The sequence below is a fragment of the Bombina bombina genome, chromosome 7 (genome assembly GCF_027579735.1).
Source record: "Bombina bombina isolate aBomBom1 chromosome 7, aBomBom1.pri, whole genome shotgun sequence".
Lineage (NCBI taxonomy): Eukaryota > Metazoa > Chordata > Amphibia > Anura > Bombinatoridae > Bombina > Bombina bombina.
The window spans coordinates 622,354,992-622,381,971 of record NC_069505.1 but is presented as its reverse complement, the minus strand read 5'-3'; the positions used below and the strand labels follow the sequence as shown (position 1 = coordinate 622,381,971).

General features: G+C 41.3%; 1 protein-coding gene across 1 annotated transcript; it reads left to right on the top strand.

The window, feature by feature from the left end:
- The first annotated feature begins 2,583 nt into the window (after window positions 1–2,583).
- LOC128635641 (zinc finger protein OZF-like) lies at window positions 2,584–4,147 on the top strand. The gene has a single exon (XM_053688727.1). It carries the CDS (start codon window positions 2,634–2,636, stop codon window positions 3,948–3,950), a length of 1,317 nt encoding a protein of 438 aa, XP_053544702.1. The 5' UTR covers window positions 2,584–2,633; the 3' UTR covers window positions 3,951–4,147.
- The last annotated feature ends 22,833 nt before the right edge of the window (window positions 4,148–26,980 follow it).

The window sequence follows — 26,980 nt, the reverse complement described above, 5'->3', positions numbered from 1 at the left end:
GTATAACTGTAATCATCATGTTTAGGTTATGTGCCGGTCTCACACAGTTATGTTAGTGTAATACACAGGCAGGGGTCTGAATACAGTGCTGACAACAGCAGGACTAGCAGTTATAGCATCACACAGCACTAGGGGGCAGTATATTGGGGTATAACTGTAATCATCATGTTTAGGTTATGTGCCGGTCTCACACAGTTATGTTAGTGTAATACACAGGCAGGGGTCTGAATACAGTGCTGACAACAGCAGGACTAGCAGTTATAGCATCACACAGCACTAGGGGGCAGTATATTGGGGTATAACTGTAATCATCATGTTTAGGTTATGTGCCGGTCTCACACAGTTATGTTAGTGTAATACACAGGCAGGGGTCTGAATACAGTGCTGACAACAGCAGGACTAGCAGTTATAGCATCACACAGCACTAGGGGGCAGTATATTGGGGTATAACTGTAATCATCATGTTTAGGTTATGTGCCGGTCTCACACAGTTATGTTAGTGTAATACACAGGCAGGGGTCTGAATACAGTGCTGACAACAGCAGGACTAGCAGTTATAGCATCACACAGCACTAGGGGGCAGTATATTGGGGTATAACTGTGTAATCATCATGTTTAGGTTATGTGCCGGTCTCACACAGTTATGTTAGTGTAATACACAGGCAGGGGTCTGAATACAGTGCTGACAACAGCAGGACTAGCAGTTATAGCATCACACAGCACTAGGGGGCAGTATATTGGGGTATAACTGTAATCATCATGTTTAGGTTATGTGCCGGTCTCACACAGTTATGTTAGTGTAATACACAGGCAGGGGTCTGAATACAGTGCTGACAACAGCAGGACTAGCAGTTATAGCATCACACAGCACTAGGGGGCAGTATATTGGGGTATAACTGTGTAATCATCATGTTTAGGTTATGTGCCGGTCTCACACAGTTATGTTAGTGTAATACACAGGCAGGGGTCTGAATACAGTGCTGACAACAGCAGGACTAGCAGTTATAGCATCACACAGCACTAGGGGGCAGTATATTGGGGTATAACTGTGTAATCATCACATGTAAGTTTGTAGGTTAGGAGCTAGTATTTCACAAAGTATCATCTATTTGCCTAATGAGTGCAGGTGGTGATATTTACAACGGAGATCACCAGAGAATCAGAGTGGGTTGTGACTCCTCATTTGAAAGAGGGGAGCTCCTTCTTTCACATGATTCTAGTGAGGCAGGTGATCACCATTTGTAATAGGGATCAGCTGAATCCTAGGGGGACAATTGACCCCTCATTTGAAAGAGGGGATTCTACCCTATAAAATGAAAGGTCCCTTGTCCCTCTAGCACAAATGGGGGAGATGTGGTGATGTCAGCCAGCAGTGGGGAAGGAGACTGCAGCCTTTTTTGCCCGTTGCAGTACAGGACATCCCCAGGATAGACATCAGAAAAGGGACAACAGCACTCTAGAGGCTAAACAGTGTAGCAAACAATGAAAGACATCATAACCTCAATGTGTATAGCTTAGACGGAAGAAGGGAGAGAGAGGATTTGACAGAAACCTCCATAAAAGATTTTATAAAGCGGAGGTTCAAATAATTTGTCACATAAAGTGCAAAACTAGAACAAGAGGTTGTGATTCCAAGTTGGAGGGCAGGAGGTTCAGAAGTAATTTGTGAAGCATTTTCTTACAGAACAGGTGGTTGATTCATGGAATAGACTTCCACTTGGAGTTGTAAGGAAAAAACCCTGTTAAGGAACACACAAATGCTTGGGATATACATAAATCTATACTAAGATTTAATTAAAGAGACACTGAACCCAATGCAATTTTAAGCAACTTTCTAATTTACTCATATTATGTTTTCTTGCTATCTTTATTTGAAAAAGAAGGCATCTAAATTTTTTTTTTGGTTCAGACCCTGGACAACACTTTTTTTTATTGGTTGATGAATTTATCCACCAATCAGCAAGAACTCAGGTTGTTCACAAAAAAGGGCCGGCATCTAAACTTACATTCTTGCATTTCAAATAAAGATACCAAGAGAATGAAGACAATTTGATAATAGGAGTAAATTAGAAAGTTGCTTAAAATTTCATGCTCTATCTGAATAACAAAATACATTTTTTTTTGGGTTCAGTGTCCCTTTAAAGGGACATTAAACCCAAAAAATTATTTCATGATTCAGATAGTGTGTAATTTTAAACAAAATTCCAATTTACTTCTATAATCTAATTTGCTTCATTCTTTAGATATTCTTTGTTGAATAAATAGCAATGCTCAAAGGTGAGCCAATCACACGAGGCATCTATGTGCAGCCACCAATCAGCAGCTACTTGAGCCTATCTAGATATGCTTTTCAACAATGGATATCAAGAGAATGAAGCAAATTAGATAATAGAAGTAAATTTGAAAGTTGTTTAAAATTACTTGTTCTATCTGAATCATGAAAGAAAAAAATTGGGTTTAATGTCCCTTTAAGCTTAAACATGGGCAGACTTAATAGGGCTTTAGTTTCTTATGTCATCAAAATCTATTTCCATAACTTATAAATTGCTTTTTTTTTCTTTTTTTTTTAAACAGATGATTCCAAGAGTAGCCCAGAAGATTGTTCGAGTTGTATTAATTTATCATAGTTTGTGATGGAAGGCAAAATCCAAACAAATCATGGCAAAGACCACACTTGCAGTAATACGCCAAGCAATAGAGAAACGCTGTATGGGAGAATTATGTCTAAGGAATTAAACTCACATGATGAAGAGAGTTCTGCAGAACTTAAGGATGCTGTTGTTGAGACATGTAGCAAAGGAGGAAGTGAAGCAGATAAAAGTGATAAGAACTTCTCAGTTGTCAGTTACAACTGTAGAGATGATGGCAAAAATATCAATAGAGAATCTGCCAACCCATACTGGGTGACAAACAAATCTTACTGCTGTGTAGTATGCAAGAAATGCTTTAAATCTAATTTAGAGCTTCTTAGACATGAGTTGATACATACAGGGGAAAATTTGTTGGAATGTTTGGACTGTGGGAAATGTTTTTCTAATGAAGAGGATCTAGTTAAACACCAGAAGTGTCATGCTGGTGATAAGCCATATATGTGTTCTGAATGTGGGGAATGTTTCAGTCGAAAGGGAAATCTTATACGACATCAGAAAAGCCACACAGGAGAGAAACCATATTCATGTTCTGAATGTGGAAGATGTTTTGGTCGGGAAGAAACTCTTGTAAGGCATCAGAAAATTCATACAGGAGAAAATTCATTTATTTGTTCGGACTGTGGGAAAGGTTTCGTAAGTAACTTCCATCTTGTTAGACATCAGAAATGTCACACCGGAGAAAAACCTTTTGAATGTTACGAGTGTGGAAAACTTTTTGGACGAGAAGAAACGCTTGCCGTACATCAGAGAATCCACACAGGAGAAAAACCATTTATGTGTACGGAATGTGAAAAATGTTTTGTCAGTAAATCGGAGCTCATTAGACATCGGACTTCTCACACAGGGGAAAAACCTTTTGAATGTTCGGAATGTGGGAAATCCTTTACTCGAAAGGTTAATCTAGTTAAACATAAAAAGTTTCACACTGGGGAAACACCGTTTGTTTGTCCTGACTGTGGTAAATGTTTTGTAAATAAACCAGATATGGTCTCACACCAGATCGTTCATACTGGAGAAAAACCGTTTGAGTGTTTTGAATGTGGGAAACGATTCAACCAGAGATCAAACGTCATCGCGCATCAGAGGGTACACACAGGCGAGAAACCATACACGTGTTCAGAATGTGGAAAATGTTTTAGTCGTAGCACCACCCTCATTAAACATCAGATTGTTCATACAGAAGATAAACCATATTCTTGTTCAGTATGTAAGAAGTCTTTCCGAAGCAGCTCGTATGTTGCTATACATCAGAAGATTCACACGGATACTGAACGATTGCAAACAGTGAATGTAAAATAAAGATTTACCGTTATTTTTTATTCATTCACAGTCAAGATATTTCACAGTTTAAAATATTTTTTTTGCATGGAAATGTTATGTTATAGTTGTATATTTTGATTATGAAATCAATAGAGCACGTTTGTCCAGTAATGAGATGATACAGAAAATAATAATTTTCAGATTTAAAGTGGTCAAAATAAATAATTAAATAATTACATTTTGAGTTTAATGTCTCTGCTCTGTTTCAAGAAATTATCATGAATATGAAAGGAGACTATTTACATATGCTAATATATATATATATATATATATATATATATATATATATATATACACTCACCAGCCACTTTATTAGGTACACCTGTTCAATTGCTTGGTAACACAAATTGCTAATCAGCCAATCACATGGCAGCAACTCAGTGCATTTAGGCATCTAGAAGTGGTGAAGACGACTTGCTGAAGTTCAAACCGAGCATCAGAATGAGGAAGGGGATTTAAGTGACTTTGAACGTGGCATGATTGTTGGTGCCAGATGGGCTGGTCTGAGTATTTCAAAAACGGAAGATCTACTGGGATTTTCACGCACAACCAACTTTATGGTTTACAGAGAATGGTCCGAAAAAGAGGAAATATCCAGTGAGCTGCAGTTGTCTGTACAACAATGCCTTGAGGTCAGAGGAGAATGAACAGACTGGTTCAAGATGATAGAAAGGCAAGAGTAACTCATATAACCACTCGTTACAACCAAGGTATGCAGAATACCATCTCTGAACGCACGTCAAACCTTGAAGCAGATGGTCTACAGCAGCAGAAGACCACACCTTGTGCCACTCCTGTCAGCTAAGAACAGGAAACTGAGGCTTCGCACAGGCTCACCAAAATTAGACAATAGAAGATTGAAAAAACGTTGCCTGGTCTGATGAGTCTCGATTTCAGCAGCGACATTCAGATGGCAGGGTCAGAATTTGGCGTAAAAAACGTGAAAGCATGGATCCATCCTGCCTTGTATCAACGGTTCAGGCTGTTGGTGGTGGTGTAATGGTGTGGGGGTAGTTTCTTGGCACACTTTGGGTCCCTTAGTACCAATTGAGCATCGTTTAAACGACACAGTCTACCTGAGTATTGTTGCTGACCATGTCCATCCCTTTATGACTACAGTGTACCCAATGATGATGATAGCTACTTCCAGCAGGATAATGCACCATGTCACAAAGCTCGAACTGGTTTCTTGAACATGACAATGAGTTCACTGTACTTCAATGGCCACCACAGTTGCCAGATCTCAATCCAATAGAGCACCTTTGGGATGTGGTGGGAGAGATTTGCATCATGGATGTGCAGCCGACAAATCTGCAGCAACTGCGTGATGCTATGTCAATATGGACCAAAATCACTAAGGAATGTTTCCAACACCTTTTTGAATCTATACGACGAAGAATTAAGGCAGTTCTGAAGGCAAAAGGGGGTCCAACCCAGTACTAGCAATGTGTACCTAATACTCAGGTAGGCTGTGGCATTTAAACGATGCTCAATTGGTACTAAGGGGCCCAAAGAGTGCAAAGAAAATAATTTTAACCCCAATTCTGACCCTACCATCTGAATGTCGCTGCTTAAATCTAGACTCATCAGACCAGGCAACGTTTTTCTAATCTTCTACCGTCCAATTTTGGTGAGCCTGTGTGGAATTGTAGTATGTTCCTGTTCTTCTGCTGCTGTAGCCCATCTGCTTTAAGGTTCGACATGTTGTGTGTTCAGAGATGGTATTCTGCATGCCTTGGTTGTAACTAGTGGTTATTTGAGTAACTGTTGCCTTTCTATCATCTTGAACCAGTCTGCCCATTCTCCTCTGATATCAACAAGGCATTGTCATCTACACAACTGCCACTCACTGGATATTTTCTCTTTTTCTGACCATTTTCTGTAAACCCTTTAGATGGTTGTGCGTGAAAATCCCAGTAGATCAGCAGTTTTTTAAATACTGAGACCAGCCTGCCTGGCACCAATAACTATGAAACGTTCAAAGTCACTTAAATCTTCTTCCCCATTCTGATGCTTGGTTTAAACTTCAGCAACTCGTCTTCACCACGTCTAGATGCCTAAATGCACTGAGTTGCTGCCATTTGATTGGCTGATTAGCAATTTCTGTTATAAAGCAATTGAACAGGTGTACCAAATAAAGTGTCCGGTGAGTATGTATGTGTGTGTATATATATATATATATATATATATATATATATATATATATATATATATATACACACACACAAAACAAGGTTCACATGCTTCCCATGCAAGAGTTAAAAAAGGAGTGCAATCCAAAATAAAAAAAAGTTTTTACGTTAAACGGTGCAGTTCGTAGACATGTGACTGATTTATAGCATGCCCCTCCCCTCCTTGCTTTCATTAAAAACACTCAGTAAAAGGTAAAATAAAATACTAATTTAATAAAATCCTCAGAACATAAAAATCAGTAGCAGAGCAGCTAGGACACTGATTTTTATTTACTGAGCAGTATCTAAAAACGATTAACCCCAGGGTCTCTGGTCTGTGAGTACTGGGCTGAAGTGAGAAAAGAAAAACAAAAAAGCAGCACATTTTATATTTTATTTTCGGCTCATCAGTCTGACTGTACCCCCAGCCCTTGGGCCCCAGTGCAGTGGCACCGGCTGCACAAGCAGTAGTTCCGCCCCTGATTATGGATCAGCACTGTAGACAACAAAGGTGTCATATTTATGCGAAGAGTGGGTAACAGCTATGAACATGACAGGATACTCAAACATGTTTATTGTCCTCTATAAATGACAGTATCAGAGCCACGGTAGTGAGGCATTATGTGCCTAATGGGAACTAAGCTTTGTGTGACGTTTTGTGACTAACACCCTGACTGAGCACATCCAGTGACATCAAAGTTAGGCCCCGTTCTAGGACCCCTCAGTGCCCACCGAAATATACTTCCCCAGCATAAACATCTGCTCTATACAAACTAAGCATTGTGTCTAAAAACCTTGCCTAACTCTGACTGAGCACAAGCCTATGAGATCATAGTTAGGGCCCTATCTAGGGTAGAGAAGTCCTGAGGGCCCCTTGAATACAGTAGCACTATTTGCCCTCATGGATGATTATGGGAAGTACACTCATTACATTAACAGCCTCTGTCTCACACAAATAAAGTTTTGTGTCTCTTATTGACCATTATCTCTTTATACCCAGGAGGAGCAGAATCCAAATAATATGGAAATTCGTATCATATCTAGAGGATAGAACCCCCTCAGGCCCTCACCAGTATACTGCTCCTATACACTCACAAGAATCATAATCAGAAATAAATTCATTATATGAACACTAGAAATACACAATACATAGTTTATATCTGTATATATAGGAATGGAGGTGATGTATATCTATATTTAGCACTTATACACCGTATGGCCAAAAGTATGTACACACCTGGACATGACACCTATATGAGCTTGTTGGACAACCCATTCCAAAAATATTAGCATTAAAATAGAGTCGTCGCCCCCCCCCCTTAGTGGCTACACACACACTGTATAAAGGGACATTTAATATGTATATATCCTCACATCATGTTTATGGTTTGTATGTCATTAATATATCATAAAGATGTTAAGCTCCTGACAACAGTTTCATTTTGAGAGAAAAAAAACTTTATTACAATAAACATATATGTCAAGCTGGATAGCCTCACACATCACATGATACATACTCAGCATGACTATATGTGACGCCCCATCATATATAAAAGAAAATTCAGTGGTGTCTGATGGAATTTAAGCAAACGCACTACAGCTTTATGATATATGTGTTCCCCTGCTTAATGTTATCATTTATTTGTAAAGCACCAATATATAAGCAGTGCTATAACATTATGTATAAAAACCGCAAAATACAACAATCACAAAAAATAAAAGATAGAGGACCCAGCCTGTGAGTTACTGTTAGCTGTAAACCACTTTTACTTGAGTTGATTGTGGCAAACCTAGCCACTTCTGGACTATAATGTAAGAAAGGTTGTCTATAGGCTGTATTGTGTGCTATATAGATGTGACAGACCCTTCTGTCAGTACTGAAGGAGTTAACTGTGTTCAGCTTTAAGAAGCTATTGTGTACTGTCATTAAAGTTAGTGATAAACATTCCATTGTTTAATCACATCTAGAGAGCAGACGCCTAGTGATAAGAAAAGCCAAATGTGTCTTGTGTTTAAGTTGTTATCTGCCTAAGTAAAGTAATGTACAACATTCTTTCAACCCCCCTTCTGGGGGGTCAGACCTGCATAAATACTGGGCATATGAGCCTTAATAAAGTACATTCTGTTTTAAACCTGAAAACTGGCTGGGTTGTGAATTGCTGATTCCCTATGCAGGACATTGTTCCCTGGTGTTAACCCTTGGTATCCTGTTGGTACCGTTACAATTGGTGGCAAGCGACTGAATGAACCTTATCGCCCAGAAGAGCAACTACACAAGCCAGTAACCTCAGGAAGAGGGGGATTACTACAATACTGACTAAGATGGAAGGAGTACCAGGGACCGAAGTGAATGGAGATGGATTATTCTAAGCTAAAGAGACAAACGTTAAAGGAACTGCTAGAAGCCAGGGGAAAGATAGGCAGCAGCAAACCCAAGGCTATATTAATTGCCGAGCTGATGGAGGGAGACAGAGCTCGCAGCGCTATGCCTCCAGCAGCCATGGAGGAGACCCTATACCAGAGGGAAATGAGGACCAGGCTGGAATTTTTACCCCAACCTGTACCACGGGATATGCTATCCGTGGTAATGGCAGATGTGCAGGAGTACGTGATGGCACACAGTCCGCGGAATGCATCCTCCCGAGCAGAATCCATTTTGGACGCACTCAGCAACCCAGTAAGACCCAAAATCCCATACCATGCATTTAAAATGTTTTGTGAGGAGAAGGATGAGATCGATGGGTATTTACAGGATTTTGAGAGACTGTGCGAGTTACATGATTTGGAGCAGTCCGTATGGGTGCCGGTGCTAGCAGGCAAGCTAGCCGGTAGGACAGCGGAAGCGTATCGCGCTGTACCCAGGGAGGACAGCAAGGATTACGCTAAAGTGAAGAGAGCGATCTTGGAAAGATATGCCATTACCCCAGAGGCATACCGGCGCAAGTTTAGAGGCCTGCGCAAGCCAGAAAGAGATTCACATGCAGAGTGGGCCCACAAGCTGGATCAAGCATCTCAAGGGTGGATACAGGCCAGCCAAGCTACCACCATTGAAGAATTGTGACAACTGATGCTGTTGGAGCAATTCTTTAACGGCTTGTCCCCAGAAGCCCAAGAATGGGTGAGAGATCGAAAACCCCTCACCTTAACCGAAGCAGCCAGATTAGCAGACCAGCATTTTGATGCCAGGAGGCACCATGGACTACAGCCTAACAACCCCACAGTGGCACCTTTTCGCCCAGCCCCAGGGAATCCACCACCCCCCTCACGATACAACGGACGGGCGAATATACAATGCCACACCTGCAAGCAGTGGGGACATATGGCACGTGAGTGCACCCAAAATCGGAGCAGACAAGCTTGGAACCAGGTCAGACAGAACCTGGCCCCAAGGGCGGCTGCTCACCATTACCAAAACGGAGCCAGCCGCTCATGAGGTGTTGAGCACCCAAGCCGAGGAACCCCTGGGAATTCTGCATGAGGTGATGTTGGTCCGGGCCACCGATAACCGGCAACATCACCGCCAGCTGGTGACCGTAGAGGGGAAGGAGGTCCAGGGACTTCGGGAGCTACTTTAACCCTGATAGCTCCCCATTTGGTGCCGGATACAGCACACACTGGCGGATCCATGGCAGTACGAGGGGCAGGGGGAGCGGTATACCGATTGCCCACTGCTAGAGTGGAGTACAGACCCCCAGTCACCCCAGCAGCTGCCAGTTACCAGCCCCCGGCGCACCGCTATACCACACGGCCTCCGGCCACGAACTACCCTCAGAGAGCCCGGTTCAATTCGTGGGGCTACTCACAACCTATTCGGTGCTTTGGATGTAAGCAACTAGGGCACAAAAGACCAGAGTGTCCCCTAAACGCAGCGAATCAAGCACAGTCCTGGAGAAGACCGCCGGCGGAATCCCACATAATCCTCAGCCTGCGGCCCGCTACGTAGAGGCGCCAGAATGCTGGGGCAGCCTACATGAAGCAGACCCCGTGCAAGCTGCCCACCGGAATAAACGGCAACGGGTTAAAGTGAATGGGAAGGAGGTCAGTGGTCTACGGGATACTGGTGCTACCATGACCTTGCTTCAAGAGAACTTGGTGCCTGAGAAACAGCACACTGGAGACACTGTGGCTGTGAGGGTAGCAGGGGACACTGTGTTCCGCCTACCTGTTGCCAGGGTACATTTGGATTGGAAAGTGGGCGCTAGACCTGTGAATGTGGGGGTCAAGAAGGACTTACCTGCTGATGTTCTCCTTGGAAATGACTTGGCCCCCCTTGTTTCTGCCTATGCTCCCATGGGTCCCGCTGATGTTAACCCTGTGACTACCCAAAGCCCAGTCCCTCCGGGAAGAGGTACATTTTAACCGTGGTGGACTACGCCACTAGGCACCCTGAAGCTTACTTGAGCCGAAAGTTGTTGCCCCGTGAAGTAAGCTACGCCGCCATCGAAAAAGAATGCCTGGCCGTGGTGTGGGCCCTCAAAAAGTTGCAGCCGTACCTGTATGGACAACCTTTTTCCTTACTCACAGATCACAACCCGTTGGTGTGGCTGAACTGTGTGGCCGGGGACAATGCCAGGCTGCTGCGCTGTAGTTTGGCGCTGCAGCCCTTCGACTTTACAATCCATTACCGCCCAGGGAAACAAAACGGTAACGCCGACGGGTTGTCCAGACAAACTGAACTTGAAAAGTGATCTGTGAGTACTTCCCCGGACATCCCCAAGCCGATCCGTTGGGATCAGACTGTGTATGCCGGCTTGGTTCTGGGGGAGTATTGTGGCAAACCTAGCCACTTCTGGACTATAATGTAAGAAAGGTTGTCTATAGGCTGTATTGTGTGCTATGTAGATGTGACAGACCCTTCTGTCAGTACTGAAGGAGTTAACTGTGTTCAACTTTAAGAAGCTATTGTGTACTGTCATTAAAGTTAGTGATAAACAGTCCATTGTTTAATCACCCTCAGAGAGCAGATGCCTAGGTGATAAGAAAAGCCAAATGTGTTTTGTGTTTAAGTTGTTATCTGCCTAAGTAAAGTAATGTGATTCTATTGCGGTCTGTCCAAGGGTGTGGGCCCTCCATCTAATGTACAACATTCTTTCAACCCCCATCTGGGGGGTCAGACCTGCATAAATACTAGGCATAGCCTTTTAATAAATGTCATTCTGTTTTAAACCTGAAAACTGGCTGGGTTGTGAATTGCTTATTCCCTGTTCAGGACATTGTTCATCTGGTGTTAACCCTTGGTATCCTGTTGGTACCGTTACAGTGTATAACTGTATATAGTGTGTGTGTAAGCTATAGCTGTATATACAGTCTGGTGGTGTATACCTGTATATAGTGTGTGTGTGTGTAAGTTATAGCTGTATATACAGGTGGTGCATAACTGAATATAGTGTGTGTGTTTGTGTGTGTGTAACTTATAGCTGTATATACAGAAGGTGATGGTGTATAACTGTATATAGTGTGTGTGTAACTTATAGCTGTATATACAGGTGTTGTATAACTGTAAGTTATAGGTGTATATACAGTCTGGTGCTGTATACCTGTGTAAGATATAGCTATATATACAGGTGGTGCATACCTGTATATAGTGTGTGTATAAGTTATAGCTGTATATACAGTCTGGTGGCGTATACCTGTATATATAGTGTGTGTGTGTGTGTGTAAGTTATAGCTATATATACAGGTGGTGTGTGTGTGTGTGTAACTTATAGCTGTATATACAGTCTGGTGATGGTGTATACGTTATAGCTGTATATACAGGTGGTGCATAACTGTATATAGTGTGTGTGTGTGTGTGTGTGTGTAACTTATAGCTGTATATACAGTCTGGTGATGGTGTATAACTGTATATAGTGTGTGTAAGTTATAGCTGTGGTATTCACTACCTGTATATAGTGTGTGTGTGTGTGTGTAACTTATAGCTGTATATACAGTCTGGTAAAGGTGTATAACTGTATATAGTGTGTGTGTGTGTGTAAGTTATAGCTGTATATACAGTCTGGTGATGGTGTATAACTGTATATAGTGTGTGTGTAAGTTATAGCTATATATACAGGTGGTGCATTCCTGTATATAGTGTGTGTAAGTTATAGCTGTATATACATGTGGTGTATACCTGTATATAGTGTGTGTGTGTAAGTTATAGCTGTATATACAGGTGGTGCATACCTTTATATAGTGTGTGTGTAAGTTATAGCTGTATATACAGGTGGTGCATACCTGTATATAGTGTGTGTATGTAAGATAGCTGTATATACAGGTGGTGCATAACTGTATATAGTGTGTGTGTAAGTTATAGCTGTATATACAGGTGGTGCATACCTGTATATAGTGTGTGTGTGTGTGTGTGTGTAAGATAGCTGTATATACAGGTGGTGCATAACTGTATATAGTGTGTGTGTAAGTTATAGCTGTATATACAGGTGGTGCATAACTGTATATAGTGTGTGTGTAAGTTATAGCTGTATATACAGGTGGTGCATACCTGTATATAGTGTGTGTGTGTAAGTTATAGCTGTATATACAGGTGGTGCATAACTGTATATAGTGTGTGTTTGTAACTTATAGCTGTATATACAGTCTGGTGATGGTGTATAACTGTATATAGTGTGTTGTAAGTTATATCTGTATATACAGGTGGTGTATAACTGTAAGTTATAGCTGTATATACAGGTGGTGTATAACTGTAAGTTATAGCTGTATATACAGGTGGTGTATAACTGTAAGTTATAGCTGTATATACAGGTGGTGTATACCTGTATATAGTGTGTGTGTGTAAGTTATAGCTGTATATACAGGTGGTGCATAACTGTATATAGTGTGTGTAAGTTATAGCTGTATATACAGGTGGTGTATACCTGTATATAGTGTGTGTGTAAGTTATAGCTGTATATATAGGTGGTGTATAACTGTAAGTTATAGCTGTATATACAGTCTGGTGCTGTATACCTGTGTAAGTTATAGCTGTATATACAGGTGGTACATAACTGTATATAGTGTGTGTGTGTAACTTATAGCTGTATATACAGTCTGGTGAATCTGGTGTATACCTGTATATAGTGTGTGTAAGTTATAGCTGTATATACAGGTGATGCATAACTGTATATAGTGTGTGTGTGTGTAAGTTATAGCTGTGGTATTCACTACCTGTATATAGTGTGTGTGTGTGTAAGTTATAGCTGTATATACAGGTGGTGTATACCTGTATATAGTGTGTGTGTGTAAGTTATAGCTGTATATACAGGTGGTGCATAACTGTATATAGTGTGTGTGTGTAAGATAGCTGTATATACAGGTGGTGCATAACTGTATATAGTGTGTGTGTAAGTTATAGCTGTATATACAGTCTGGTGATGGTGTATAACTGTATATAGTGTGTTGTAAGTTATAGCTGTATATACAGGTGGTGTATAACTGTAAGTTATAGCTGTATATACAGGTGGTGTATAACTGTAAGTTATAGCTGTATATACAGGTGGTGTATACCTGTATATAGTGTGTGTGTGTGTAAGTTATAGCTGTATATACAGGTGGTGCATAACTGTATATAGTGTGTGTAAGTTATAGCTGTATACACAGGTGGTGTATACCTGTATATAGTGTGTGTGTGTAAGTTATAGCTGTATATATAGGTGGTGTATAACTAAGTTATAGCTGTATATAAATGTCTGGTGCTGTATACCGGTGTAAGTTATAGCTGTATATACAGGTGGTACATAACTGTATATAGTGTGTGTGTGTGTGTAACTTATAGCTGTATATACAGTCTGGTGAATCTGGTGTATACCTGTATATAGTGTGTGTGTGTGTGTGTGTAAGTTATAGCTGTATATACAGGTGATGCATAACTGTATATAGTGTGTGTGTGTAAGGTATAGCTGTGGTATTCACTACCTGTATATAGTGTGTGTGTGTGTGTGTAAGTTATAGCTGTATATACAGGTGGTGTATACCTGTATATAGTGTGTGTGTAAGTTATAGCTGTATATACAGGTGGTGCATAACTGTATATAGTGTGTGTGTGTGTAAGTTATAGTTGTTGTATTCACTACCTGTATATAGTGTGTGTGTAAGTTATAGCTGTATATACAGGTGGTGTATGTATGCATACTGTTTTATATAGGTACAGTAAGTATTGCTGCACATATATAAAACAGTATGCAGATCTTTTGTACAGTTATATACAGTGCAGCAATACTTACTGTACCTATATAAAACAGTATGCAGATCTTTTGTACAGTTATATACAGTGCAGCAATACATACTGTACCTATATAAAACAGTATGCAGATCTTTTGTACAGTTATATACAGTGCAGCAATACTTACTGTACCTATATAAAACAGTATGCAGATCTTTTGTACAGTTATATACAGTGCAGCAATACATACTGTACCTATATAAAACAGTATGCAGATCTTTTGTACAGTTATATACAGTGCAGCAATACTTACTGTACCTATATAAAACAGTATGCAGATCTGTTGTACAGTTATTATACAGTGCAGCAATACTTACTGTACCTATATAAAACAGTATGCAGATCTGTTCTACAGTTATTATACAGTGCAGCAATACATACTGTACCTATATAAAACAGTATGCAGATCTGTTCTACAGTTATTATACAGTGCAGCAATACGTACTGTACCTATATAAAACAGTATACAGATCTGTTGTACAGTTATTATACAGTGCAGCAATACTTACTGTACCTATATAAAACAGTATGCAGATCTGTTGTACAGTTATTATACACTGCAGCAATACATACTGTACCTATATAAAAACAAAATTTATGCTTACCTGATAAATTTATTTCTCTTGTGGTGTATCCAGTCCACGGGTTCATCCATTACTTGTGGGATATTCTCCTTCCCAACAGGAAGCTGCAAGAGGACACCCACAGCAGAGCTGTCTATATAGCTCCTCCCCTAACTGCCACCCCCAGTCATTCGACCGAAGACAAGCAAGAAAAAAAGGAGAAACTATAGGGTGCAGTGGTGACTGTAGTTTAAAAAAAAAACAAAAAAAACACCTGCGTTAAAATGACAGGGCGGGCCGTGGACTGGATACACCACAAGAGAAATAAATTTATCAGGTAAGCATAAATTTTGTTTTCTCTTGTAAAGGTGTATCCAGTCCACGGGTTCATCCATTACTTGTGGGATACCAATACCAAAGCTTTAGGACACGGATGAAGGGAGGGACAAGGCAGGAACTTAAACGGAAGGCACCACTGCCTGTACGACCTTTCTCCCAAAAATAGCCTCCGAAGAAGCAAAAGTATCAAATTTATAGAATTTAGAAAAGGTATGAAGCGAAGACCAAGTCGCCGCCTTACAAATCTGTTCAACAGAGGCCTCATGTTTAAAAGCCCATGTGGAAGCTACTGCTCTAGTAGAATGAGCTGTAATTCTTTCAGGAGGCTGCTGGCCAGCAGTCTCATAAGCTAAGCGTATTATACTTCTTAGCCAAAAAGAAAGAGAAGTTGACAAAGCCTTTTGGCCTCTCCTCTGTCCAGAGTAGACAATAAACAAAGCAAATGTTTGACGAAAATCCTTTGTAGCTTGTAAATAAAACTTTAAAGCACAAACCACATCAAGATTGTGTAATAGACATTCCTTCTTTGAAGAAGGATTAGGACATAGTGAAGGAACAACAATCTCCTGATTGATATTCTTATTAGATACCACCTTAGGAAGAAACCCAGGTTTGGTACGTAACACTACCTTATCTGCATGGAAAATTAGATAAGGGGAATCACATTGTAAAGCAGATAACTCTGAAACTCTTCGAGCCGAGGAGATAGCTACTAAAAACAGAACTTTCCAAGATAAAAGCTTAATATCTATGGAATGCAAAGGTTCAAACGGAACCCCTTGAAGAACTTTAAGAACTAAATTTAAACTCCATGGCGGAGCAACAGGTTTAAACACAGGCTTGATTCTAACTAAAGCCTGACAAAACGCCTGAACGTCTGGAACCTCAGCCAGACGTTTGTGCAAAAGAATAGACAGAGCAGAAATCTGTCCCTTTAAGGAACTAGCTGACAAACCCTTCTCCAATCCTTCTTGGAGAAAAGATAATATCCTAGGAATCCTGACCTTACTCCGTGAGTAACCCTTGGATTCACACCAATGAAGATATTTACACCATATCTTATGATAGATTTTCCTGGTGACAGGCTTTCGAGCCTGAATTAAGGTATCAATGACCGATTCAGAAAAACCACTGTTACGGTACCAACAGGATACCAAGGGTTAATACCAGATGAACAATGTCCTGAATAGGGAATCAGCAATTCACAACCCAGCCAGTTTTCAGGTTTAAAACAGAATGTCTTTATTAAGGCTCATATGCCCAGTATTTATGCAGGTCTGACCCCCCAGATGGGGGGTTGAAAGAATGTTGTACATTAGATGGAGGGACGACGCCCTTTGACAGGCCACAATAGAATCACATTACTTTACTTAGGAAGATAACAACTTAACCACAAGACACACTTGGCTTTTCTTATCACCTAGGCGTCTGCTCTCTGAGGGTGATTAAACAATGGAATGTTTATCACTAACTTTAATGACAGTACACAATAGCTGAGACTAGTAACCTTGTCGTTTAGAAATTAGCTTCTGAGAGCTGCACAGAGTTAACTCTTGTAGTTCTGACCGAAGGGTCTGTCACATATACATAGCACACAATACAGCCTATAGACAACCTTTCTTACATTATAGTCCAGAAGTGGCTAGGTTTGCCACAATGCTCCCCCAGAACCAAGCCGGCATACACAGTCTGATCCCAACGGATCGGCTTGGGGATGTCCGGGGAAGTACTCACAGATCACTTTTCAAGTTCAGTTTGTCTGGACAACCTGTCGGCGTTACCGTTTTGTTTCCCTGGGCGGTAATGGATGGTAAAGTCGAAGGGCTGCAGCGCCAAACTCCAGCGCAGCAGCCTGGCATTGTCCCCGGCCACACGGTTCAGCCACACCAACGGGTTGTGATCTGTGAGTAAGGAAAAAGGTTGTCCATACAGGTACGGCTGCAACTTTTTGAAGGCCCTGATTAAAATATAAAAGGTAACAGCAACTTGTAAGTAAACCAAACTAGGTTGTAGCTCCTCAAATAGGGCTTCAGCTACCGTCTCTGCAGGGATGTTGGAGAGAGCAATGGCCTCGGGGTACCTAGTGGCGTAGTCCACCACGGTTAAAATGTACCTCTTCCCGAAGGGACTGGGCTTGGGTAGTCACAGGGTTAACATCAGCGGGACCCATGGGAGCATAGGCAGAAACAAGGGGGGCCCAAGTCATTTCCAAGGAGAACATCAGCAGGTAAGTCCTTCTTGACCCCCACATTCACAGGTCTAGCGCCCACTCCCCAATCCAAATGTACCCTGGAACACAGTGCCCCCTGCTACCCTAACAGCCACAGTGTTTCCAGTGTGCTGTTTCTCAGACACCAAGTTCTTTTGAAGCAAGGTCATGGTAGCACCAGTATCCCGTAGACCACTGACCTCCTTCCCATTCACTTTAACCAGTTGCCGGTTATTCCGGTGGGCAGCTTGCACGGGGTTTGCTTCATGTAGGCTGCCCCAGCATTCTGGCGCCTCTACGTAGCGGGCCGCAGGCTGAGGATTATGTGGGATTCCGCCGGCGGGTCTTCTCCAGGACTGTGCTTGGTTCGCTGCGTTTAGGGGACACTCTTTTGTGCCCTAGTTGCTTACATCCAAAGCACCGAATAGGTTGTGAGTAGCCCTGCGAATTGAACCGGGCTCTCTGAGGGTAGTTCGTGGCCGGAGGCCGTGTGGTATAGCGGTGCGCCGGGGGTTGGTAACTGGCAGCTGCTGGGGTGACTGGGGGTCTGTACTCCACTCTAGCAGTGGGCAATCGGTATACTGCTCCCCCTGAAACTCGTACTGCCACAGATCCGCCAGTGTGTGCTGTATCCGGCACCAAATGGGGAGCTATCAGGGTTAAAGTAGCTCCCGAATCCCGAAGTCCCTGGACCTCCTCCCCCTCTATGGTCACCAGCTGGCGGTGATGTTGCCGGTTATCGGTGGCCCGGACCGACATCACCTCATGCAGAATTCCCAGGGGTTCCTCGGCTTGGGTGCTCAACACCTCATGAGCGGCTGGCTCCGTTTGGTAATGGTGAGCAGCCGCCCTTGGGGCCAGGTTCTGTCTGACCTGGTTCCAAGCTTGTCTGCTCCGATTTTGGGTGCACTCACGTGCCATATGTCCCCACTGCTTGCAGGTGTGGCATTGTATATTCGCCCGTCCGTTGTATCGTGAGGGGGGTGGTGGATTCCCTGGGGCTGGGCGAAAAGGTGCCGCTGTGGGGTTGTTAGGCTGTAGAGGACTGGGCTGTCCCGTGGGTCGAGCGTACGTCTAAGGCAGTAGTCCATGGTGCCTCCTGGCATCAAAATGCTGGTCTGCTAATCTGGCTGCTTCGGTTAAGGTGAGGGGTTTTCGATCTCTCACCCATTCTTGGGCTTCTGGGGACAAGCCGTTAAAGAATTGCTCCAACAGCATCAGTTGTCGCAATTCTTCCATGGTGGTAGCTTGGCTGGCCTGTATCCACCCTTGAGATGCTTGATCCAGCTTGTGGGCCCACTCTGCATGTGAATCTCTTTCTGGCTTGCGCAGGCCTCTAAACTTGCGCCGGTATGCCTCTGGGGTAATGGCATATCTTTCCAAGATCGCTCTCTTCACTTTAGCGTAATCCTTGCTGTCCTCCCTGGGTACAGCGCGATACGCTTCCGCTGCCCTACCAGCTAGCTTGCCTGCTAGCACCGGCACCCATACGGACTGCTCTAAAATCATGTAACTCACACAGTCTCTCAAAATCCTGTAAATACCCATCGATCTCATCCTTCTCCTCACAAAACATTTTAAATGCATGGTATGGGATTTTGGGTCTTACTGGGTTGCTGAGTGCGTCCAAAATGGATTCTGCTCGGGAGGATGCATTCCGCGGACTGTGTGCCATCACGTACTCCTGCACATCTGCCATTACCACGGATAGCATATCCCGTGGTTCTCTACTCCTGGGATATGGATAGCTGAGAGATGGCAAGAGTGAACCTCTGCCCATAGAATTATCTTTGAAACCTCTAACATTGCCAGGGGGCTCCTTGTTCCCCACTGATGGTTGATATAGGCTACAGTCGTGATGTTGTCCGACTGAAATCTGATGAACCTGACCGCAGCTAGCGGAGGCCAAGCCTGAAGAGCATTGAATATCGCTCTTAGTTCCAGAATGTTTATCGGAAGGAGGGCCTCCTCCTGAGTCCACGAACCCTGAGCCTTCAGGGAGTTCCAGACTGCACCCCAGCCCAGAAGGCTGGCATCTGTCGTTACTATAGTCCATTCTGGCCTGCAGAAACTCATTCCCTTGGACAGATGGACCCGAGATAGCCACCAGAGAAGAGAATCCCTGGTCTCTTGATCCAGATTTAGTAGAGGGGACAAATCTGTGTAATTCCCATTCCACTGATTGAGCATGCAAAGTTGCAGTGGTCTGAGATGTAGGCGGGCAAACGGAACAATGTCCATTGCCGCTACCATTAATCCGATTACCTCCATACACTGAGCCACTGATGGACGAGAAATGGAATAAAGAGCACGGCGGGAAGTTAGAAGTTTTGACAACCTGACCTCTGTCAGATAAATCTTCATTTCTACTGAATCTATCAGAGTTCCTAGGAAGGAAACTCTTGTGAGAGGTGAGAGAGAACTCTTTCCTTTGTTCACCTTCCACCCGTGAGACCTTAGGAATGCCAGAACAATGTCCGTATGGGACCTGGCGATTTGAAAAGTTGAAGCCTGTATCAGGATGTCGTCTAGGTAAGGGGCTACTGCTATACCCCGCGGTCTTAGAACCGCCAGAAGGGACCCTAGAACCTTTGTAAAGATTCTTGGTGCCGTGGCTAACCCAAAGGGAAGAGCCACAAACTGGGAATGCCTGTCTAGGAAGGCGAACCTGAGAAACTGATGATGATCCCTGTGTATCGGAATATGTAGATAAGCATCCTTTAAATCCACGGTAGTCATATATTGACCCTCCTGGATCATAGGTAGGATGGTTTGAATAGTCTCCATCTTGAAGGATGGGACCCTGAGAAATTTGTTTAGGATCTTGAGATCCAAGATTGGTCTGAAAGTTCCCTCTTTCTTGGGAACTATAAACAGATTTGAATAGAAGCCCTGCCCCTGTTCCTCCCTTGGAACTGGGTGGATCACTCCCATAACTAGTAGGTCTTGAACGCAATGTAAGAATGCCCCTCTCTTTATCTGGTTTGCAGATAATTGTGAGAGATGAAATCTCCCCTTTGGAGATGAAGCTTTGAAATCCAGAAGATATCCCTGGGAAACAATCTCCAGAGCCCAGGGATCCTGGACGTCTCTTGCCCAAGCCTGGGTGAAGAGAGAAAGTCTGCCCCCCACTAGATCCGGTCCCAGATCGGGGGCTACTCCTTCATGCTGTCTTAGAGGCAGCAGCAGGCTTTTTGGCCTGTTTCCCCTTGTTCCAAGCCTGGTTAGGTCTCCAGACTAGCTTGGACTGGGCAAAATTTCCCTCTTGTTTTGTAGAAGAGGAAGATGAAGCTGCGCCACTCTTGAAGTTTCGAAAGGAACGAAAATTAGTCTGTTTGGTCCTTAACTTGTTGGACCTATCCTGGGGAAGGGCGTGGCCTTTTCCTCCAGTAATATCAGAAATGATCTCCTTCAGTCCAGGCCCAAATAGGGTATGCCCTTTGAAGGGGATATTGAGAAGTTTAGACTTTGAAGTGACATCAGCTGACCAGGATTTAAGCCATAGCGCCCTACGTGCCTGAATGGCAAAACCTGAATTTTTAGCCGTTAGCTTGGTTAAATGAAAAACGGCGTCAGAAATAAAGGAATTAGCTAATTTAAGAGCTTTAATCCTGTCTAAAATATCATCTAACGGAGTCTCCACCTGTAGAGCCTCCTCAAGAGACTCGAACCAAAAAGCCGCTGCAGCAGTGACTGGGGCAATGCATGCAAGAGGCTGGAGAATAAAACCTTGTTGTATAAAGATTTTCTTAAGGAAACCCTCTAATTTTTTATCCATTGGATCTAGGAAAGCACAACTGTCCTTGACGGGGATAGTTGTACGCTTAGCTAGGGTAGAGACTGCTCCCTCCACCTTAGGGACCGTCTGCCACAAGTCCCGTGTAGCGGCATCTATAGGAAACATTTTCTTAAAAGCAGGAGGGGGAGAGAACGGCACACCTGGTCTATCCCATTCCTTAGTAATAATTTCTGAAAACCTCTTAGGGATTGGAAAAACATCAGTGTAAACAGGCACTGCAAAGTATTTGTCCATTTTACACAATTTCTCTGGGACTACAATGGTGTCACAGTCATCCAGAGTCGCTAAAACCTCCCTGAGCAACACGCGGAGGTGTTCAAGCTTAAATTTAAATGCTGTCATTTCAGAGTCAGACTGAAGTAACGCCTTCCCTGAATCAGAGAAGTCACCCACAGATAGAAGCTCTCATGCTTCAACTTCTGCATATTGTGAGGGTATATCAGACATAGCTACTAAAGCATCAGAGAGCTCTGTATTTGTTCTAGCCCCAGAGCTGTCTCGCTTTCCTTGTAACTCTGGCAGTTTGGACAATACCTCAGTGAGGGTATGATTCATAAATGCCGCCATGTCTTGTAAAGTAAACGCATTGGACGCGCTAGATGTACTTGGCGTCCCTTGAGCGGGAGTTATAGGTTCTGACACGTGGGGAGAGCTAGATGGCATAACCTCCCTTTTGTCAGTCTCAGAAACCTCAGGTGATAAATCTTTAAAAGCCATAATATGGTCTTTATAACTTATAGAAAGGTCAGTGCATTTGGTACACATTCTAAGAGGGGGTTCCACAATGGCTTCTAAACATAATGAACAAGGAGTTTCCTCTATGTCAGGCATGTTTAACAGACTAGTAATGAGACCAGCAAGCTTGGAAAACACTTTAATAAATGTGAAAAAAGCAATAATAAAAAACGGTACTGTGCCTTTAAGAGAAAAAAACATAATTTATGTAAGAACTTACCTGATAAATTCATTTCTTTCATATTAGCAAGAGTCCATGAGCTAGTGACGTATGGGATATACATTCCTACCAAGAGGGGCAAAGTTTCCCAAACTTTAAAATGCCTATAAATACACCCCTCACCACACCCACAATTCAGTTTAACGAATAGCCAAGAAATGGGGTGATAAAAAAGGAGCGAAAGCATCAAAAATAAGGAATTGGAATAATTGTGCTTTATACAAAAAAATCATAACCACCACAAAAAAGGGTGGGCCTCATGGACTCTTGCTAATATGAAAGAAATGAATTTATCAGGTAAATTATGTTTTCTTTCATGTAATTAGCAAGAGTCCATGAGCTAGTGACGTATGGGATAGCAGATACCCAAGATGTGGAACTTCCACGCAAGAGTCACTAGAGAGGGAGGGATAAAATAAAGACAGCCAATTCCGCTGAAAAATTAATCCACTACCCAAATCAAGAGTTTCAATTTTTAAAATGAAAAAAACTGAAATTATAAGCAGAAGAATCAAACTGAAACAGCTGCCTGAAGTACTATTCTACCAAAATCTGCTTCTAAGAAGAGAAAACATCAAAATGGTAGAATTTAGTAAAAGTATGCAAAGAAGACCAAGTCATTGCTTTGCAAATCTGATCAACAGAAGCTTCATTCTTAAAAAGCCCAGGAAGTAGAAACGTACCTAGTAGAATGAGCCGTAATCCTCTGAGACGGGATTAACCCGACTCCAAATAAGCATAATGAATCAAAAGCTTAAACCAAGATGCCAAAGAAATGGCAGAAGCCATCTGACCTTTCCTAAAACCAGAAAAGATAACAAATAGACTAGAAGTCTGTCTGAAATCTGAATAGCTTCAACATAATATTTCAAACTCTTACCACATCCAAAGAATGTAAGAATCTTACCAAAGAATTCTTAGGAATAAGACACAATGAAAAGACAATAATTCCTCCACTAATGTTGTTAGAATTCACAACTTTAGGTGAAAATTGAAATGAGGAAAAAAAAACCTTATCCTGATGAAAAATCTGAACAAGGAGATTCACAAGAAAGAACAGATAATTTAAAACTGTTCTAGTTAAAGAGATGTCTAAAAAGAACAATACTTTCCATAAAAGTAATTAATGTCCAAAGAAAGCATATGCTCAAACAGAAGAGCCTGTAAAGCCTTCAGAATCAAATTAAGACTCCAAAGAGGAGAAATTGACTTAATGACAGGCTTGATACGAACCAAAGCCTGAACAAAACAAAGAATATTAGAAAAATTTAGCAATTCTTACTGTGAAACAGCACAGGAAAAGCAGAGATTTGTCCTTTCAATGAACATGCAGACAAAACCTTATGAAGAGACTATAAAAACCTAGGAATTCTAAAAGAATGCCAAGAGAATTCATAAGAAGAGCATCATGAGATGTAAATCTTCCAAACTCGATAATAAATCCTATTAGACACAAATTTACGAGCCTGCAACATAGTATAGAAACTCCTATGACTAAGTACTAAGCATTAAATTTTCATACCATCAAATTAATAATTTGAATTCCTGATGAAAAAAATGAAAGTTAAGATATAAGGTCTGGCTATAATGGAAGTAACCAAGATTGGCAACTGAACATCCGACCAAGAACTATATACCAAAACCTGTGTGGCCATGCTAAAGCCACCAGCCACACCAAAGATTGCTCTCTGATGATTTTGAAAATCACTTTTTAAAAGAAGAACCAGAGATGGAAAAATATAGGCAGATTGATAATTCCAAAGAAGTGTCAATGCATACACTACGTCCGCCTGAGGATCCCCGAACCTGAATAGGCCCCTGGGAAGTTCCTTGTTTAGATGGGATGCCAACAGATCTATTACTGGAAGCCCTCACATCTGAAAAATTGAAAAACATATCTGGGTAAAAAGACCATTCTCCCGGATGTAAAGCTTGATTAACAGAGATAATCCGGTTCCCAATGTCTATACCTGGGGAAAAGACCACAGAAATTAGATAGGAGCTGAATTTAGCCCAAGCAAATATCCAAGATATTTCTGTCACAGCCTAAGAACTGATAGTCCCACCCTGATAATTGACATACGCCACAGTTGTGACAATGTCTGTCTGAAAACAAACGTCTCTTCTTCAAAAAGAAACCAAACTGAAGAACTCTGAAAATGCACGGAGTTCCAAAAATATGAAATGGTAATCTCGCCTCCTTGTGCTGACAGAGATCCTCAGACAGCCTCCCAACCTAAAAGATTCGCATCTGCAGATCATGGTCCAGGTTGAAAGAACCGAAGAGACCTATAGAACTAAATGATGGTGATCTTAACCACCGAATCAAAGATAGTTAAACATTAGGATTCAAAGATATAAAAAGTGATATCCTAGAATCCCTGCACCATTCTTCAGCATAAGAAAACTGGAAAGGTTTCCTAAATGAGCAAAAGGAATCGAATCCAATGCTGCAGCTATGAAACCTAAAACTTCCATGCATATATAGCAACTTGAAGGAAATAATAGAGACTGAAAATTCCGACAAACGGAACCCAATAAACTTGTCACTTGTCTGTTAGAGACAAAAACATTGACACAATTAATCTGGAAACCTAAAAAAAGGTGACCCTTGTGTGAGAAATCAAGGAGCTTTTGATAAGAAGATCCTCTAACCATGTCTTGAAGAGACAACAAAGTTGAATCGTATGAGATTCCACAGAATGAAAAGACTGAACGAGTACCACCATACCGTCCAAATAAGGAACACTGAGAACCTTAGAAAAGATTCATAGAGCTGTCGCTAGACCAGAAGCAAAAGCAACAAATTGGTAATACTTGTCAAAAAAAGAGAATCTCAGAAAATAAAATAATCTGAATGAAAACAGAAAATTAAGATATGCATCTATTGTATCCATTGTAAACAAATAATGCCATCACTGACCAAAAAGGCAGAATAGACCATATAAACTCCATTCTAAAAGATGGTACACTTATATGACAATTCAAAAATATTTTCTATCTTTGGAACAATGAATAGTCTTGAATAAAACCCCAAAACCCAGTTCCTAGAGATGGAACTGGAATAAATACCCCAGAAGACTCCAAGTCTGAGCAGCGCTTGAGCCCCAACGGGTGACCAGCCGCGCTTCACCAGTACCCAAAACATATAGGTCTGAATACACTTCAGGAAAGGGTTAGTCTTACTGAAATAGCTGGAATACGATAGAGAAAAAAAAGACTTCTCACAGATGGTTTTACTCTGAATCCTATTCTGTACCCAAAGTCTAAGAAGTTTGGACCGAATAGAACCAAACAAATTTAAAAAAAGTCTCAACCTGCCCCTTACCAGCCAAGCTGGAATAAGAACCGCACCTACATGCAAATTTGTGGAGCTGACTTAAAAAAGGCTTAATTGAATGATGAAAAATACTTCCAATTATAAACATGTTACTTGGGGAAGAATTCAGGACTCCATTCTTTAGTAAGAACAGAAAACTAATATAAGCTTAAAGTTTTAGTCTGAGAACTCAATCTTGAAGCCCATAGTAACAGTTAAAGAATTGAATCCAATTATGAACCAAATAATTGATTACCTTGGAAAAAAAGAAATATGGATTTTAGAAATCAAATAGCATTCCAAGATTGAAATCACAAAGTTCTTCTAGCTAAAATAGCTAAAGACATAGATTAAACCTCATTTGCGAAAATATTCAATAAAATGAAGACACAAATGAAATTATTAGCATGTTAATTAAGTTAAAGGACCAGTCAACACACTGGACTTGCACAACAAATGCAAGAAAACAAGACAATGCAATAGCACTTAGTCTGAACCTCAAATGAGTAGTAGATTTGTCCTTTTAACAATGCTAAACAAATCATAATCCGATACTTGATCTTAAAGTATCCAACCAGAAAGATGAAGCAATTGCAACATCAGCCAAATAAATTACAGGTCTAAGAAAAGTACCTGAAAATAATTTTCCTTAAATAAAATACAACCATCTGAAGGAAAAAAATAAATACTATTTGCTATAAGAATAATAGTATATTTAGCAGGAGTAGAGATAGCCCCATTAACTTGGGGAATCTTTCCTCAAAACTAACTGCCGGCAAAGAATATAATTTAAAAACCTTAAATAAGGACTAAAAGAAAATTCTCAGCCTATTCCATTTCCTAGTATCAGGAAGTGGGAAAAAACCTCTGAAGAAATCACAGAAGATAAATAAACAGAATTTAAATGTTAGCTAGTCTTTAAAATCCAAAGAACTAGTTACTTAAATATCCAAAATAATCAACACCTTTTGAACAAAGAACAAATGTACTCTATTTAAAAAATAAAAAAGTAGATTTGATAGTGTCAATATCTGATGAAGAAAAATTCTGAATGAGAAAAAAATACCATCAGAGAAGGATAATTCAATATGTTGTTGGTCATTTGAAACTTCATCAACTAAAAAAGAAGTTTGAAAAAGACCTAAAAATGTATTAGAAGGCGGGATGTCAGACAAAGCCTTTAAAATAGAATCAGACAAAAATTCTTATAAATTTCTAAGTATATCTTGTACATGAGATCTAAAAAGAATAGCAATATATAAAGCATAAATACTAATGGATTCTGCATGTAAAAGTTTATCATGATAACTTATTACAAACCATAGCTAAAGATAAACATTCATAACATTTAAAATAAATGAACTTAGCTTTGGTAGGACTGATCTCAGTCAACAGGAATCCCTCAGTATGTTCTGATCCAGGAACAATGAATGGAAAATCTTGCAATATGTAATAGA